Genomic DNA, 15966 nt, shown 5'->3' with positions numbered 1-15966 from the left:
TGACAGCGCAGACATGGTAGGCTACAATTTCTCCACAGCATGCATCAGGTTTGATACAGCTATAGGTGCAACAAGAATTACATGAGCACCGAGCCCATCGTGCCTCCAGGTCAGTAGATCGCGATGAATCAGCGATAGACCTTGATCTTGTATAATAGGCGGTGAATTTCCAGTACCTGAGAAGTTCTCCACACCTCTGTTTGCTCTACGATGTGGGCCTGCTCTTCGACCGTACTTGCCAGAAGACCAAGACGGTATTGTTGACGACCCAACCGCCGTATCTATCCTCGTCGATACACCCATCACGTACTCCCTTATTGTCGGCGCGTCACCCATCACTAGCACTCTAGGCGCTACTCTGAAAGTTACTGTGTCTGCTGAAGGGAAGACCCTAGCTAGTGGAAGAGTTCCCTTCAATGCGGCGAAATACGCTCTTCCATTATCCCTGTCTGCCTTGACTCCAAGAACTGAGGCGTACAACATATCCTGTACAGCAGAGACAGAAGTGGGGGAGCAATTCGCGACAACAGCGTTGCTGAGCTATCTACCTGCGCCTCCAGATGACATTGGTTCTGTTACCAAGATGGACATGCGCACCGGAGGTCTACTTGCCCGACCAGCGCACCAAGACGGGGCGTACGAAAGGGTCTTTCCTATTGGTTTCTACACCCAGTTTGACTCATTCCTGGCTGTCAACTTGTCGGCCATTGGAACGCTGAAGGAGCAAGGGTTGGTGTTCATTCTAGTGTGTACTGCTTGTCCTAATATTTTGACAGATTCAACATTGTACGGATTTTATTCTTCTATTGTTACCGCTGTACATAACCGATGCTATAGATTCATCCGGTGCCGACATTTTCAAATCTAACGGCACTTGATGAAGTATTAGATGAAATGGAGCGAGTAGGCATCTATCTCATGTACGACATGCGAGCGTAAGAATCACTCCTTAGTTCCTCTTAAAGTTCTCTCATTACTCTCCAGAACGTACATGAACAGTGCATCCGTGACGGAGCAAATAAACCGCATCAAGTCGCGCTCCAATCTTCTCTTATGGTACACCGCCGACGAACCAGACGGCACCTCCGACCCGCTCAACGCGACCCTTATAGCCTCAAACCTCATCACCTCGCTCGACGGTGGAGATGGACAAGGAGGATCAGGCTACCACCCTGTATCCCTCGTATTGAACTGCGAGAATTACGAGTTTACAGCATACGCGAGCGGGGCAGATATCGTCATGCAGGATACATACATGATCGGGAACAATGTCACATTCTCAAGCGAATGGGGCACGGTGTGCACGCGTGATTATGGGGATTGTGGATGTGATAATTGTAAAGGTTCCTTTAAGGATATATCGACGAGAGAAGATGAGTTCCGGGAGAGGATATTTGTCAACGGATGGGAGTTAAATAAGGTAGTCTGGGCGGTCCCTCAGGCGTTTGGGAATGGGTCGTATGTTCATTCCCCCCACTCATCTAACAAGAACTTAAAATGCTCTTTTCTATAGCTACTGGAAGAGATTCCCTACTGGGAAAGAGTTTATTGTTCAGAGTATCGTCGGGATCAACCATGGAGCTCTAGGTAATCATCCATTTCTTACGGTTGTGTACAAACATAGTGACCTAGCATTCGTCACAGGCGTCGTATCATGGGATGACCCCACATCTGCCGATATCAAAGCCTCCGCCTCAGCGCTAGCACTTTCCATTCCGACAATTACTTCATTCATTCTTAATCCCAACGTAAAGTTCCAGCAAGTGACGACTTCCGACTCGATTGATGTAGGTTTGTGGACGGTAGGAAACAAGACGTTAGTTTTGGCAACGAATTTGGACTACGAAGAAAAGGTCCTTTTCTTGGCGCAGGTTGGTATAGCTGAAGAGGTCGCAGAGAAAGTATTCGATAGTAGCGCCCAAGTATATATCGGTGGGTTCAGCGTTATTTTGGAATCTGTTGGCTCAGCTGGTTTTATTGTACCGAGTAAATAGTAATATTTAGCGGTCCGTATATCTCCAAACTACCCTTCATGTTGCTACGACTGTCATTATTTCTCACAATGAGCCATCGAGGTCGGTAGTAGTTTATTTCTACTGTACCATTTCGTTCAATTCGAATGTCACGCGTCACAGCGAAAAAATCTGGCAACGGAAATGATTTTTTCTCGATTATTCCGATTTCTTTTGAATTTTTTTTGGTCGAAAATTCTTGGATTGCATTCGAATTGATCGAAATGGTACAGTATTTACCTGATCTGTATCAGCGACCGATCAATTCCTGTTTTCCTGTTTTCCTGTCTCCTTACATGTATGTATTCCGGTGCTTAGGAATCTCGAGATTTACTATATCAAGGTAAGTTGTACCACCAAAGTCTATTTGTGGCAGAACGGTGATGCATCACCGGACAGGGTCCTACACAGCTGCGATCGATAGCAACGTGCTGGGCGTCGTGGGGCGGTGCATTCACCACTCCCTTGTTGATCATGAACGGCGATGAGGGACACATACTATTACAGAAAACATAGAAGGACTCTCACTGCGACTGCCCTTCACTACCACGGCATACTCATCGCATGCACAGCATTCTCTCTCTCTACCGCAATATTTTTCGCCTATCATTTGGGATACTTTTCGACATTTCTTGTATACCTCCCATTTACGACAGTATGTGTCCCAGCGTTGACAATATTCGATGCCGCCCATATATCTAACTGGTCTCGGTGGACGCCACGGAGGAGAACACGATTCCGACTGTGTTTTATATGGTGCCTTTTCCTTCTGTTCGCACCGACTTACCCTTCCTCTTCTTACCTCCGCCATGATGCCCCCATATCCCCCCTTCTGTCAAACGGCACATACTACATTGCGGCTAATCTGTATAATTCAGCAAAGGTCTTACCCTCGTGGACGAAGGAGATGAAGCTCCTCATCGAACACATAGGACGACAAAACGTCTTCGTATCCATCTACGAATCAAATTCCGTAGATGGAACGCAAGAGATTCTACGTAACTTCCAGAAGGAACTCGATGAACAGGGCATTGAGAACCATATAGTGGTGCAGGAAGGCATAAGGGATAGGTGGGGGCTGAACAGCCCCGACAGGATCTCTTACATGGCAGATATCAGGAACAAGGCCTTGGAACCCTTGCGTGTCATGGGTGATCAAGATGGCAAGTCCTTTGCGAAAGTCCTGTTCTTTAACGATGTTTATTTTGACTGGAGTTCGTCTTTTCGTTCATTATCCATCGCTTCGGGTATCCTGACACTGTGTTCACAAATAGGAGCTATTGTACGATTAATCAACACGAAGGAAGGAGATTATGATCTCGCTTGTGCTCTTGATTTTGATGGAGTGGGGCTGTATGACATGTGTGTCTTTCCCTGCTGTGCATTATCCATCCTCTTATGACTTTACCAGATGGGTAATACGTGATGCTTGTGGACGGACAGCGAAAGAAATCTGGCCTTATTTTTCCTCGGACACCCGAGCTGTTAAAAGCCTCCGGAAAGGTGAACCTATCGAGGTTGCCAGTTGTTGGAACGGAGTGGCCGTTTTTGACGCGGCGTGGTTTCTTGCGGGGTCTCTTCCCAGTAAGCGAAAAGTCTCTTCGTTCTCATACATGTCCTCACTTTTGTCAGAGTTGGAGCGGAATACACCTACGCCTACGGGAGATTATCTCCCCCCGCTGCCGTTGCAGTTCAGAGGCAGTACAGAATGCACGTCGTCGGAGTGTTACCTTATAGCTATTGACATGCATTTCTTGAACACTCCCCACCGGCCGAAAATATATGTTAACCCTCAGGTCAACGTCGGTATGTCCCAACAAAAGCCTCCCTCTAGTTATGCTAACACCGCTTACAGCTTATGATTCACTAAACTTTCTCTTTCATACCAAGTTAGAACACTTGACGTTATCAAAACCGTGGCGGCTGATATGGCAGGATTGGATCGGGCACAGGATGTTCGGCTGGCTGAGCGACTGGATATGGCTCAAGGAGGATAGATGTTCCGGTAAACGTGGTTCAGAAGTCTTCGTGGAGGCGGATTATTGTAGGTAATGTTGCTGTCATTGTACTTTATATCGTGAGGTAGGTGTCTCTTTTCATACAATGTGAACGTTTGAACGCCAACCCGACATAGCATTAGGAGTGATATGAGTCTGGATTCTTCCGTCACTATTCATATCAGAGCTATCCTGTTGAAAGTGTGGTCGTATGCGTGGTAGTAGCATGAAAGATCAAAATCGTACCAACATTTCGGTAACCCGGGCCAACTACGGCCCGAATGTGACGACGCGATTTCGAACCTCTCCTTGACCAGAAATGGTGCGATGCGTCCACTCACTCAGACCGTCTTTTGTTTCGCCAGCATGTTGTCGGCATATGCTACTAGGCAAAGTACCTTTAGCTCCGAATCCAAATGGACTGTTGAGGTCTCAAAGCATTGGGATGTAAGCGTCCCGGATTTGTAGCTAGCACACGCATCTTACCATCTCAAGGTCCTAGGTCCTTTCCCAATACAAGCTAGAGAACAACAATTTATCTCGCCTTCTTTCCCTTTGAATTGTAAGTGCATTGAAGCATCAACATGAGCATTGGAGCTGAATGATGTCTAGTATCAGAGCCAATTAACTTTGCCAAGACTTGGCCATCCTCTTATGCAGATGGCGGAAGGGTTGCATGGAGTTCTGTAGTTCTCAAAGATGCTGGCGACATTGAAATATCGTTTCCAGACATAAGGTATGCGCGTTATACTGCTCATAAGGAACACTGACAATGCCGTGAAAGATGGGAATCCCTTCGCGCAACAGAGGGATGGGCTGCATTGCAACATCACGCTGTGCTTCGCTCTACGCTCACAGTCCACCCTCCAATAAATCCTTCAAAGTCGACCCCTGTTCCACACCTGCTCGTACAGCTCATTCAAGGGTCCTATTTTACAATTCTTCCCAAGAACGGAAGAAGAGAACCTCAATGGTACTCTGGGAACATCTATGCAATGGAACGATCTCTACCACAGCAAGCTCCTCTGCCTACAACCCCGTCGAACGATTCTGTAACCCATTATGACATCTTCATAAGCGGGGATTATGAGATCAGATTGTTCGGAGACCCACATACTCAAGATCGTGAAATTCCTGTCCAAAGCATCAGTCTTTCCGTGAAATTTGATGACGCTCTCGGCAGTGTAATTCGAGAGACTACACAAGACGTCATTTGTGATTTCGTAGATAACTTCGCCTTTGGAAACGCCATTGGCATCGGGTTGCGAAGCGTTGATGGTTGGTGGACTGTTACAGATGTGTCAACAGATTCCTCCTCGGTAAACGAGCTCGACATTCTCTGCCAATTGTCACTCTCTTACGTTCCGTCAGGGCTTGACTTTGACTCTTGTTCGACCTACTCGAATAGCCGAAGGACAAACTCGTATTGTCCCAGTCCAAATAACCCAGACGCGACCTTTCAACCGGGCATCCATTGACCTGAAGCTCACATTGACATCAGGTGCCTCTGAGACCATAGTAACAATCGAGTCCCTACCAGTGAATCAACTCTCTGGTTGGATGGAGTCGGTGTATTCACCCATCAAAGGGTCTTATTTCTATGCTAGATCGATGCCAACTGTTTTTACTGCGTTGCCGCCCAGGTATTCTGGACCTCCAAAGCCTCCTATATTGGCCCTTCGTACGTTTTAACAATTCCTAACGTCACATTACTCAATTCTCAATGTGAAGATGGTGCTGGCGTTGACATTGTGGATCAGTCGTTCTGGGCTGACGCTTTGCCTCGGAACTCGTATTCCTGGTTTGTCATTCCGACGGGAAGGACGTCGTGGGTGCGTGGATCCAATGCAGCGTCTCTTATCGTTCACCGTTGCTTTGTAGGGACTTGATTGGCACGGACCTAGTATCAAAGACACTTGGGCGTCTCTTGACGCCCTGGTCGCAATTTTGGCAGCTAATAAGGCATGGCTTCCCTGGAAACTCGAGCCGAATATCCCTGCTATCATACTGGGACACTCTAATGGAGGCCAGGGTGCTTGGTACATTGCATCGAGGTATCCTGATAGGGTTCTTGGAGGTCAGTACCTTTCCTTTAAACTCGAACTACAGCACTTTGGGCTCACTAACATCGTACATACAGTTATTCCGGCTGCGGCATACATCAAATCTCAGTCCTACGTCCCTCTGACGCTCTCGAGGTAATTATTTTATATCCGATGTATTTTATTCTGCTTACAGTCGCTCAGATCTGCCCGATTTATTGATCCCATCCTTCTCTCTGTATTGGAAACATCCTTAACACCCGATAACAATGATTTATTCTTGACGAACTTGGTTGACACTCCTGTTCTTGCGATTCACGGGTATGATTGCTAGTATCTTGTCCGAGCAACAAGCGCTTATGATCCAACAGAGGAAATGACAACAATGTTCCTGTTTGGCATAGTAGAGAAGCAGGTCTGACCCCCCTTTGACAAAAATACGACTTGGGTTCTGCGAGACATGGACGTCTATTATGAAGTGGTTTGTGAGTATATCAAAAACCTCTGCCGAGCAAGTGAATTACTTTTATTGTCGAGATCACTGTAACAAGGTTAGAGTACTTATTGGCGGTTCACTATAATCACTATCACTTAGGGGGAAAGCCTGAGTACGCAGCCGGCTTGAAATCGGCATGCTGAGTAAGCCCAACAGCGACCATAATTTGTAACAACACCGTGCGTCATCGTTCGAAGCAACACTCTATGGCGCTTAAACGAACTCTGGCAACGAGAGGATACTGACTTTCGAATGGTTACGGTGCGGTCAGACCGGTACTTTTGGAGTCTGGACACAATTTTGAGACATTAGAGCGCCGAAGAAGGAAGGAAGGAAGGAGATTAACTTGAAGGAAATGAATCCACCCGGGTATTCCTTCGTTCCTTCTCACGATTACGGAACCAGAATCGTGGAGAATTGTATCGTCTCAGAATCGGACATTTTGCAGGAACCCCCCTATGACGGCCACCTCGGAATTTGAGACCTTCGAAAGGCGCTGACCGTGGTTTCGCCTAACTGTGTTCACTGCCTTGTATGTCTGAGCAGCCGCTGATTAGCGTCCTGCGTGCACTAACTTGCAGCAATGATTTTATATAAAAGGCGGGACTGCTACCTCTAATTTTCCATCCAACTTCCCCTTCATTGAACTCAGCTTTCTTACATTCAAATTCAGATCAAGATGTTGTCGTCCGCTTTCCTCACGATCGCATTGGCTACTACAGTCCTTTCGCACCCCACGAAGCGACAGACCGGTGGTGTGATCACCTCATGTACTGTGCCAAATACGGTTGCTCTCACTTTTGTACGTCGAGCTCTTCGCATCACGCTGAATTCACTTGACTGATTCGTACGCTACCTGCTTAGGATGACGGTCCATACATTTATTCGTACGCAGGTCACATCTAATTTGTATCGTATACTCACAGATTTTAGGCAAAACATTGTCGATATGCTCGATGCAAAGAGTGCCAAGGGCACGTTCTTTGTTAGTACGTACCATTTCGACTTTGCCTCCCGTGTGGTTTGGATCTAATAAAATCCCAATTATTCAGATGGAAACAACTGTGAGTTCTGCATGTTATCGGATGGTTTTTCTAGTACTCATGCGCGTCCCCCAGACGGCTGTATATACGGTGACAACGAGGTGGCAGCGATCAAAAATGCATACTCGAAGGGTCATCAGATCGCTTCGTGAGTGCTTACTCTCCGAACTCGGGTCCGTAACTTATTTTGAAAACAGGCATACATGGGCCCATAAAGATCTAGCTACGCTGTCTTCTGACCAAGGTATGCAGTTCGATGGCATGGCGTCAAGAAGATTTCTAACCTCGGGATGTTGATAGTCGAAAGTGAATTCACTCTCACTGATAGTATGTTTCTCGTCAACCGTTAATGGATTTCTAACTCGATGCTAATGCACATTGCAGCGGCGCTGGCGAAAATACTCGGAGTTAACGTTGCATTCATGAGACCTCCATACGGAAGTTACAACGATGGCGTGTTGCAGGTCGCTGCTGCGCACAATCAAAGCGTGATTATTTGGGATTTCGAGTACGTCTGACTTCTCTGTCTTAAACGGAATATGAGTTTTGACGCCTGCTTCTGCGCAGTTCTGGTGATTCTGTGGGAGTATCCCCCGCGGATAGTGAGGCAGGGTATGATACTCTCGTGGGTAAGCATCCTAGCACGATCTTGACTCTGAACCACGAGACTGTCGGTGAGTGGTTGGGTAACTTTTACTGGGAAATCTTATCTAACTTTGATATGTCTAGAAACTACTAGGTGAGTGGTTATCGTAACCACGGTATGAGCTAGTATCGACGCGTTTGCAGTACGACCGTTCTCCCGCATGCCCTTGAGGTCTTGCAAGGTGCAGGATACAACCTTGTAACCATTGCTGAATGTCTTGGCTTGCCAGCATATTTGAGCATTGGAGCGCCTGGCGTGAAAGATGTGTGCGTTTCTCTTGAATGTATCAATGGTTGGTTGCTAACTTTTCGCCGTTTGTAGGCCTCGTGGACGTGTGGAACATCTTAGATGATGGACTGTCTTGTTGCATAGACTCGGACTGGCGCTGTATTTTTATTTAGTACCTGCTGTTTTCCAAATACCACTACGATTTCATAAATTACTGGTCGTTTGAAAGGAAAATGAAGTTACAAAACAGCTATACGACTTGCGGGCGATCAAGCAAGTTTTCAGTACACTCATCAACGAATTCTCTTCTCAAAACTTCCCTCCTACTCAGAACTGAGTAATACTCTACGTTGTTGCCCCAGTCCGACCAAAATTCACCTTCAATGCCGTCTACTTTGTGATACACATGATTCACACTATGGATTCTTCAGAAAAGATATTTTCCAGGGATTCCCTCAAAACTTCACGTGCGCGGGAGCTTCTATGTAACCTAGCCGAATCACGAATGTTTTGTGCACTACTTCTTCCCTTTCTCCTAACCTGTCCCTTCCATTCTCAACCCTGCGAAATGCCATTTCTTTCGTTACAACGTCTGGATTGCGCATCAGAGAATTTGACGTATTTGCGGCAGTATATTTCAGGGGATCTGCAAAGATTGTAGCTGTAGGGCTACCATTATTCCGGGGTAAACTACAGCAGATGCTCAGATAACGTTGATACTACTCTCACCCCATCTAGACAAGCTCGCTAGCTGGTATCCAGTGAACATGTATGGAAAGAATGTTTTGCCGCTATCGAAGAGTCGGTTCCCAGAATAAGCCCAGTCTTTTCAAGCAGCTGGGCTGTATCCGCACCATACGCGATACCTGCCGATAGCGCAGGAATAAGAACAGACCCTCAGACTGTTGGATTCGAAGGGCGCCCCGGCCCAGCCTTCAGCTTCAAACTGTTCAAGATAGGGTAGCGTTAAATACTGTATCAAAACAGCCCCTCCGGGAGGGTTGGAAACAAACCGTAACTTACACCCCCTGGAGGTTTTGTGCACAATCCTAGAACTTCAAGACACTTCCAGGGCTTATTAAAAAACAAAATGGTCAGGACTCATTGAAATGGACACATTGGAAATTGAACCCAACACCTCCCGCAACTAACGTTGTGCTAAGCGGGCGTGATAAACCAACTATACCATGTGCCCAATATTTCTATGTTTGAGACAATGTAGCTCTCGCTCATCGAAGAACATAAAATATTGAATACACCCCAGACAAAACAAGAATCTAATAAGTCCACCATCGGCACGACAACAATGTCTACTAGCCCTGGTGTCGCATCCGTATGCCCCACAGGCCGCTTCTGAATTGATATCTACTTCCTGAACCAGTGACAGTTGAATCATACATTACCGACATCTCAAGATGGCCTTCAAATACTTCACAGAGCTCGATCCCAAGTGCACTGTTATCGTCGTACACCGCAGTCCACACAGGCGAACAGTTCATCTTGAATACGCTTCCAGATGCGGTCACAATCCCAGTCATGGGAATGGACGCGTTCCCCACCGCCGATTCGACAATTTCCCCATCACGATGCTGGGGGAAATTGTGTATGTCGCACTTGAACGTGTCGGTAAGCGTGAGAGAAGTGATAGTTAGTTCGTGGGTCTCCCCAGACACAGGGTCACGCATATCAAAACACCGCATCCAGCCCTTTTTGTTGGGACTCTGAGCGTTCGGGAGGTCCGGTATGAAACACCGGATACCGCAATCCATGATACCCTGGCTCTGCCACGTCGAAAGGACGCCGAAAATAGCCTCGTAGTCAGGCTGGCTGCCGCTCCCAACTGCATGTACCAGTGAATTATGGGTGATTGGCCAAAAGTCGAAACTTCCGAGTTTATAGGGGGACTCTGGGGGGATGACTTGGAGTGGCGTGGACGGGTTCAGCGTCGCGCGTTTGCGTATGCACGAGGACGGCTCCTCGGTCGTGCATTGGACGAACCTATGCCTCTCAAGCGTGAAGGTTTGCCGATGGGAGTTAGTGGCGCCCGGAGGGCATTAGTAAATGAGGGGCAGATCATAGCTGTATCCTTACTTCAATGGCTTTCATGCGTTTCGAGGACTGGCCTTCATCCTCCTCATCACCTGCGTCGGGGAGCATGGAGCGTTTCCTACCTTTTTCTGACATCTAGAGTAATTTTAGGGCTGACGTTGTCACACCGGAGATTCACTCACCTCACTTGAGATTCCTGTTGGGGGTTAGTGGGAAAGGATGTGTCGGGTGGCATTGTATATGAATGAATGTTGGTCTATGTTGGTGTGAACAACGAAACAACAAAGGCTAGTGTCGCGCGACTTGGCAGCCTTGTGTCCGGTTTGTCAGGTGAAGTGGAACTGCATAGTAGTTGTGCTGGCAAGCCTAGTACTGTTGACTTCCCTCGAAGACTTTGACATGTAGCTCCCCGAGTCCAGATAGTTCCTGTCGCCAGGCCCGACAACCTGTTCACGTATTAGCAGAATGGCTCGCTCAGAGGGGTGCCCACGATACAATAACGATTACTTTAAGGCCGTACTGCTTAGTTATGCAAATGCAAGAGGGAAGAAGAGCGTACCACGTCGTGATGAATCCGAGCTTGAACCGGACCCTTGTGCACCTGTACTCGAAGACTTATAATCATGCACCGGGGGTCGCTTGGAAACCGATGGAATCACCGTTATCGATCAGATGGTGAATAATATAAGCTGCTTTGGAACGTCTACCCATTGGCTTTGCCTTGTTTGCTTTGCATAGGCCCCCTTGGTCATACACGTATGCGTCCTATTTGATACAAACACAATGCCGTGTAGATAACACAGTTAGTAGTACACGCAACACCGATCACCTAATGATCTTCCTCCTCACCCGGAATGACATCCACCTGGAAATTCATCAGTCTACGGATATTGTATAAGGAACGGGATGTATAGTACCTTGTCAAGATCCTCCAAGCACTCCCCAATGATCCTAACAGCCTTCAACAGATCCTCCTCTGATATCACCAGCGGAGGCGCGAACCGAATACTGTAAAACCCCCGGTAAGGTCACCAAAATGGAAGGAACGAAAGCTTATCTTACATATTCACATGTGTCGGTTTCGCCAACACGCCTCGACTCTTCAAAAGCAAGCACAATTGCCATGCCGTACGTCCCTTCTTACTCTTACTCTCATCAATAACGACCGCGTTCAACAGCCCTCTTCCGCGCACGGTTTGCACCAGCGGAGAATTGAGCTTGGCGACCGAACTTCGGAAGAGTTCTCCTAGCACCATCGCACGCTCCGCCAGACGCTCTTCGACTAGTACATTGAGAGCCGTCATCGCTACAGCACATCCTAGTGGGTTTCTGAATAAACAGATTAATAGATGTAAAAGAGACAAAGTTAAAGACCGACCCTCCATAGGTACTGCCATGCTCGCCGGGTTTGATACAAAGCATGATGTCCCGATCGGCCAGGACGGCAGAAACAGGGTACATACCGCCAGACAAGGCCTTGCCCAGCAGGACCATATCCGGTCGGACGTTATCATACTCGCAAGCCAGCATCTTTCCCGTTCGACACAGTCCTGTTTGGATCTCATCACAGATAAGGAGCACGTTGTGCTTCTTGCACAGAGCATGCATGCGTGAGAGATATTCCTCTTCGGGAACAACAATTCTGCCACGAACATGTTAGATCAAGTATATGTAAAGGAGAGCTAAAACCACGCACCCAGCTTCGCCCTGAATCGGCTCCACAAGAAAAGCTGCGACATTCCTACCATGCAGTTCAAGCGCTCGTTCCACATCCTCCACGACACCATATCTGATGGTGCTCAACTGGGAGCCGTCAAGATACGTAGGTCCGACACCTTCAAGGTAAGGTCCAAAACCAGTGCGGCTGTCCGGATCGGTACTCATACTATCTTTCCATGAAACAAACTCAGTAGAGGTTCCCCACGAGGCAGAAGAAACGCACCTGATGACACCCAGCGTCCGCCCGTGAAAGTTGCCTTCCACGCTCAGAATCATAGCCTTGCCTTCGGGAACACCCTTCTTCATATAGGCCCACTTGCGTGCGAGCTTCAGCGACGTCTCGACAGCCTCTGCACCAGTATTCATGGGCAGGACCATATCATAGCTGAACATCTCTGTGATCTGCTGAGCGAAGCGGCCAAAGACACTATTGTAGAAGGCCCGAGAGGACAGGGTGAGCTTCTGGGCCTGCTCGATGAGAGTCGCGACAATCTTTGGGTGACAGTGTCCCTGATTTACGGCCCTATTACCGCATCTGAGAAAATCGAAGCAATCAGGAGGAAAAATACTGACGAATAGGCAGAAAGCATGTCGATGTACTCCCTGCCTTCTGGGTCCAATACTCTATCAGGATCTAATCAGATTAAGCATATTTCGGCGGCAAAAAGAACTCACTTGGCGCCTTTTGCGGAATCGAAGACGACGGGTAACGGATGGTAGCTGATAATAGCAAAAAAGCCGCAGGTCAGTAGGTGTTGTATAAATGGAACAGATACGAACGACAAAATTTTATATAAAGCGGCGATGATTCAGGCCCTGTGGCGTCCTTTCCTGCACATGATGATGGCTCTCCTCATGTCCAGCAAGAAACAACGAGAAGAAGGAATACTCACTTGTGCGCCCCGTACTTGTTCTCCGTCTGGATAACACCCGCCGACGTCAAGTGAACGCCACGTCCGGTAGCCTTCTCGACACTTTTGGTGTCATTCTTGATGCCGTTGGAATAGCCATTGGTGCTCGTAATAGCGGTTGGAGACATATTTCTTGGTTTGTTGCTTGAGAAAGGTATTTCTTGACAAATTTACGAATTTCTGTCGATGATGATGGTGGTGATAATCAGAGATGCAATGCGCAAGACGGAGCCCTCAGCTGAGGCGCTGACAAATCATATCCAACCGATTGCTCATGCTCCGCCCGTCGCGCTTCCCCCAGCCAAAAAATTTTCCTATGGCTCCTGTCTTGTTCCGATAAACGCGGTGGTAGCCGAAGCCGAAGGTCTTGGTACTGTATTCGAAAGTTCCGCGATTTTATTTTGTACCCATTGAGGTGAGAATTTATGTCGAATGAGAGTAGACTCAAGAGGAATTTTAAACCTTCCTTATAGTATCGACAGAATCACAATTCAATCGCCGTTGAACTCGTAATGGTAGTCGTTAATATAATTTCAAGCTTCACGTCGCATTACAAGATTTTGACCCGAAAAAAACTGCGACTGGGCCTGTTCTCTCGAAGCTACTAAAGTTCGGCCTACAAGCAATTGTTATTGGTACAGTAGCTACTTTTCGGAGCGATCCATTCTACTAGTGGCACCGTACGTGAAAGGCTGGTCCGGCTTGGCGACAAGTCGAATCATCTAGATTCGATGAGCTGTATGGATACGGATGGTGCGCGCAGCCCTGGTACTACCGCTAAAATAATACACCGTGATGTTTCCCGATGCCATTATTCAGAGTTTGACGCAGTATCTCACGGGAATATGGTTTCTTTCGCCTTGCTATACATGAAAATTTTCAGATTAACACGGCATACGACAACTTCAAGGGGTCCAACAAGGGGTCCAATACATCCCCCAGACTGCTCGGCTGTTGGTTCTAAAAGATCTGACGTCGAGAAATAATGCTAAGATGATACATAAGCTGCAAGATGTTCTACGTAACGAAAGTGGTGATGCAACGATCTGTTGCATCGTAAGACCAGATGACGACCTAATCCTTCCCTCGCCATCCATCAGCTGCAGTCCCAAACTCAAACCAAGCTGGTTCCTCATAATCCCTAGCTTCCGTATGGACAATGTCTCCCTTGTCATCTCGTTCCAAGCCTATGGTTGCCCGATTAACCCACGAAACCGTACGCAGAGTCTCCACGAGCTCTCCGTATGTCCTCGCCTTCCCCATATAATCGGCATCGATATCGCCAAAAAAATGGATGTGGATAAGACGAGGTGCTTTTGTAAGGTTCGATATCACGGAGTCCTAAGAAATTTTGAAACCTGCATAATCGGTTTACTAATAAGAAGAATCTACCTCGTAGCCATTGTACAGCAGTAAAGTCTCCTCTAGGGAAGTAAAATCATCCATGGGAGGAAGAGTTGGGACATATCTTATTGTGTCCCAGACACTAACACGTCCAATGCACAGCTTTTTAAGCTTACCTACGGAAAGATTCTCAAGGATGGCACCAAGAAACATGTGGTATATGGGAATCAATATGACGAGTACTTCCAGATTGGGGAACGATCCTGCAGGAAGCTCCTATATGGCCAATGAATGAATATGAGGAAAACAAAGTTAGCTAACGGTACGAACCGCGAACCACTGAGCCATGTCGATACCAAGTTGATCTGAGGGATCTGGGGTAGATCGAAGATCAAGATGATTCAAGAGATGTTGCTGTGGTTCTGAAAGGGAGGAGATTCCATCCAAGGTCTGCATGATCGTATAATCTTCGTAGTCTCCTCTTGCCTCGATGATCTGCACACCTTCAACATGCGCATATTCCAAGATGGGGCCACTGCAGACACAGTCAAACCTGACGTGCTTTAGAAACGGCCGCGAGTAGTCCAAAGAGAAGGCATTATCGTCCAGCCCACACGCTGAGATAGAAAAACTTTCGAGCGCTGGCATTTTGAAGATAATCGGGATGAGGATAGTGGATAAACATGTGCCGTCATCATTGAGGTGGTCGTATTCGCATTCTACTGATGCATGAGTGACACCGGCGAAACGAGGGAGCTGCTTGACTAAGATTTCGGACATTTTGATGTCTGGGAAGCCACTGCAGCGAAAAGAGATAGACTTGACCGAGTCACGCGCGGTTTTTATTGGAATAGACGGAGCGAAATTTAGAGTAAAATCTGTGGCTTTCGGTAAGGGGTAAGGAAAGCGCAATGTTTATCTCTCGAAACGTCAAAGGACGCGCAATTGCGAGAAGAGTGCGATTGCCAACAAGGCAGATGTTATTGAGCGTAACATTTTCGCCATGAATATTGGAAAATATTGTGTGCAGCAGCTCAGTGGGGAGGTCGGCTAAGTTCACCATCGAGCACCCCGATTATTCTGTCAAATCCGCCTCGTCGCAAAAGTAAGTGATAGCCTCACCTATTTCACTTTGTGAAATGCTGAGAGAAACTGAAATATGGCGTCTATTGGGGACGATAGGTATAGCCACGAATAAGTATCTCGGTTTGATTAATGGTACTGATTCTATTCCCAATATGTTTATTTGTCTCTCCAACTACGACGCAAAAAATGCCGATGAGTTTGTACCGATTCCGCTCCTAATATGTCCATTTCACCCTCAAAACTGATTTCGGTCAAAGTTGCGTTCCGGGCCGAAAGGTATTGTGCCGTAAATGCCGATCGAGAATTACCACGATTTGCGCGGATTTTCTCATCTATGCTTTCTTTCCCTTTACCGTTTCACAATCGCGTCAAGCCTTGCTTTGGGTATTTCTC

At 47.3% G+C, this 15966-nt stretch overlaps 2 protein-coding genes and 1 non-coding gene across 3 annotated transcripts; 2 read left to right on the top strand and 1 right to left on the bottom strand.

Annotated features, from left to right (window-relative positions):
* The first annotated feature begins 3926 nt into the window (after positions 1-3926).
* Positions 3927-6821, top strand: EV420DRAFT_772169 (uncharacterized protein). Its single transcript, XM_060483410.1, has 10 exons — positions 3927-4456; positions 4505-4571; positions 4622-4745; positions 4794-5328; positions 5381-5690; positions 5741-5841; positions 5891-6086; positions 6150-6207; positions 6256-6372; positions 6423-6821. The coding sequence occupies exons 1-10, from the start codon at positions 4337-4339 to the stop codon at positions 6481-6483; spliced, it is 1689 nt and encodes a 562-aa protein (XP_060321321.1). The 5' UTR covers positions 3927-4336; the 3' UTR covers positions 6484-6821.
* Positions 6822-6855: 34 nt separating this feature from the next.
* Positions 6856-8673, top strand: EV420DRAFT_772107 (carbohydrate esterase family 4 protein). Its single transcript, XM_060483409.1, has 12 exons — positions 6856-7349; positions 7412-7434; positions 7481-7536; positions 7600-7611; positions 7666-7738; positions 7788-7834; positions 7891-7917; positions 7975-8098; positions 8158-8264; positions 8320-8329; positions 8380-8500; positions 8558-8673. Exons 1-12 carry the CDS (start codon positions 7227-7229, stop codon positions 8582-8584), a joined length of 750 nt encoding a protein of 249 aa, XP_060321320.1. The 5' UTR covers positions 6856-7226; the 3' UTR covers positions 8585-8673.
* A 901-nt stretch (positions 8674-9574) lies between these two features.
* EV420DRAFT_t380 lies at positions 9575-9659 on the bottom strand. Its single transcript has one exon. It is a non-coding gene; the product is annotated as a tRNA-Ala (tRNA).
* Between the last annotated feature and the right edge of the window lie 6307 nt (positions 9660-15966).

This window comes from Desarmillaria tabescens (assembly GCF_030435595.1).
Source record: "Desarmillaria tabescens strain CCBAS 213 chromosome Unknown EV420scaffold_376, whole genome shotgun sequence".
Classification (NCBI taxonomy): domain Eukaryota; kingdom Fungi; phylum Basidiomycota; class Agaricomycetes; order Agaricales; family Physalacriaceae; genus Desarmillaria; species Desarmillaria tabescens.
Note: the sequence above shows the minus strand (reverse complement) of the source record. Positions and strands in the feature narration are given on the sequence as shown.

Bases quoted from the DNA above. Each gene is read 5' to 3' on its own strand.
- EV420DRAFT_772169 (XM_060483410.1), top strand. From the start codon at position 4,337: ATGCGTCCACTCACTCAGACCGTCTTTTGTTTCGCCAGCATGTTGTCG. The intron at 5,691-5,740 runs GTACGTTTTAAC...CTCAATGTGAAG, and splicing joins GCCTCCTATATTGGCCCTTC to ATGGTGCTGGCGTTGACATT. The intron at 6,208-6,255 runs GTAATTATTTTA...ACAGTCGCTCAG, and splicing joins GTCCCTCTGACGCTCTCGAG to ATCTGCCCGATTTATTGATC.
- EV420DRAFT_772107 (XM_060483409.1), top strand. From the start codon at position 7,227: ATGTTGTCGTCCGCTTTCCTCACGATCGCATTGGCTACTACAGTCCTT. The intron at 8,099-8,157 runs GTACGTCTGACT...GCTTCTGCGCAG, and splicing joins GTGATTATTTGGGATTTCGA to TTCTGGTGATTCTGTGGGAG. The intron at 8,501-8,557 runs GTGTGCGTTTCT...CGCCGTTTGTAG, and splicing joins GAGCGCCTGGCGTGAAAGAT to GCCTCGTGGACGTGTGGAAC.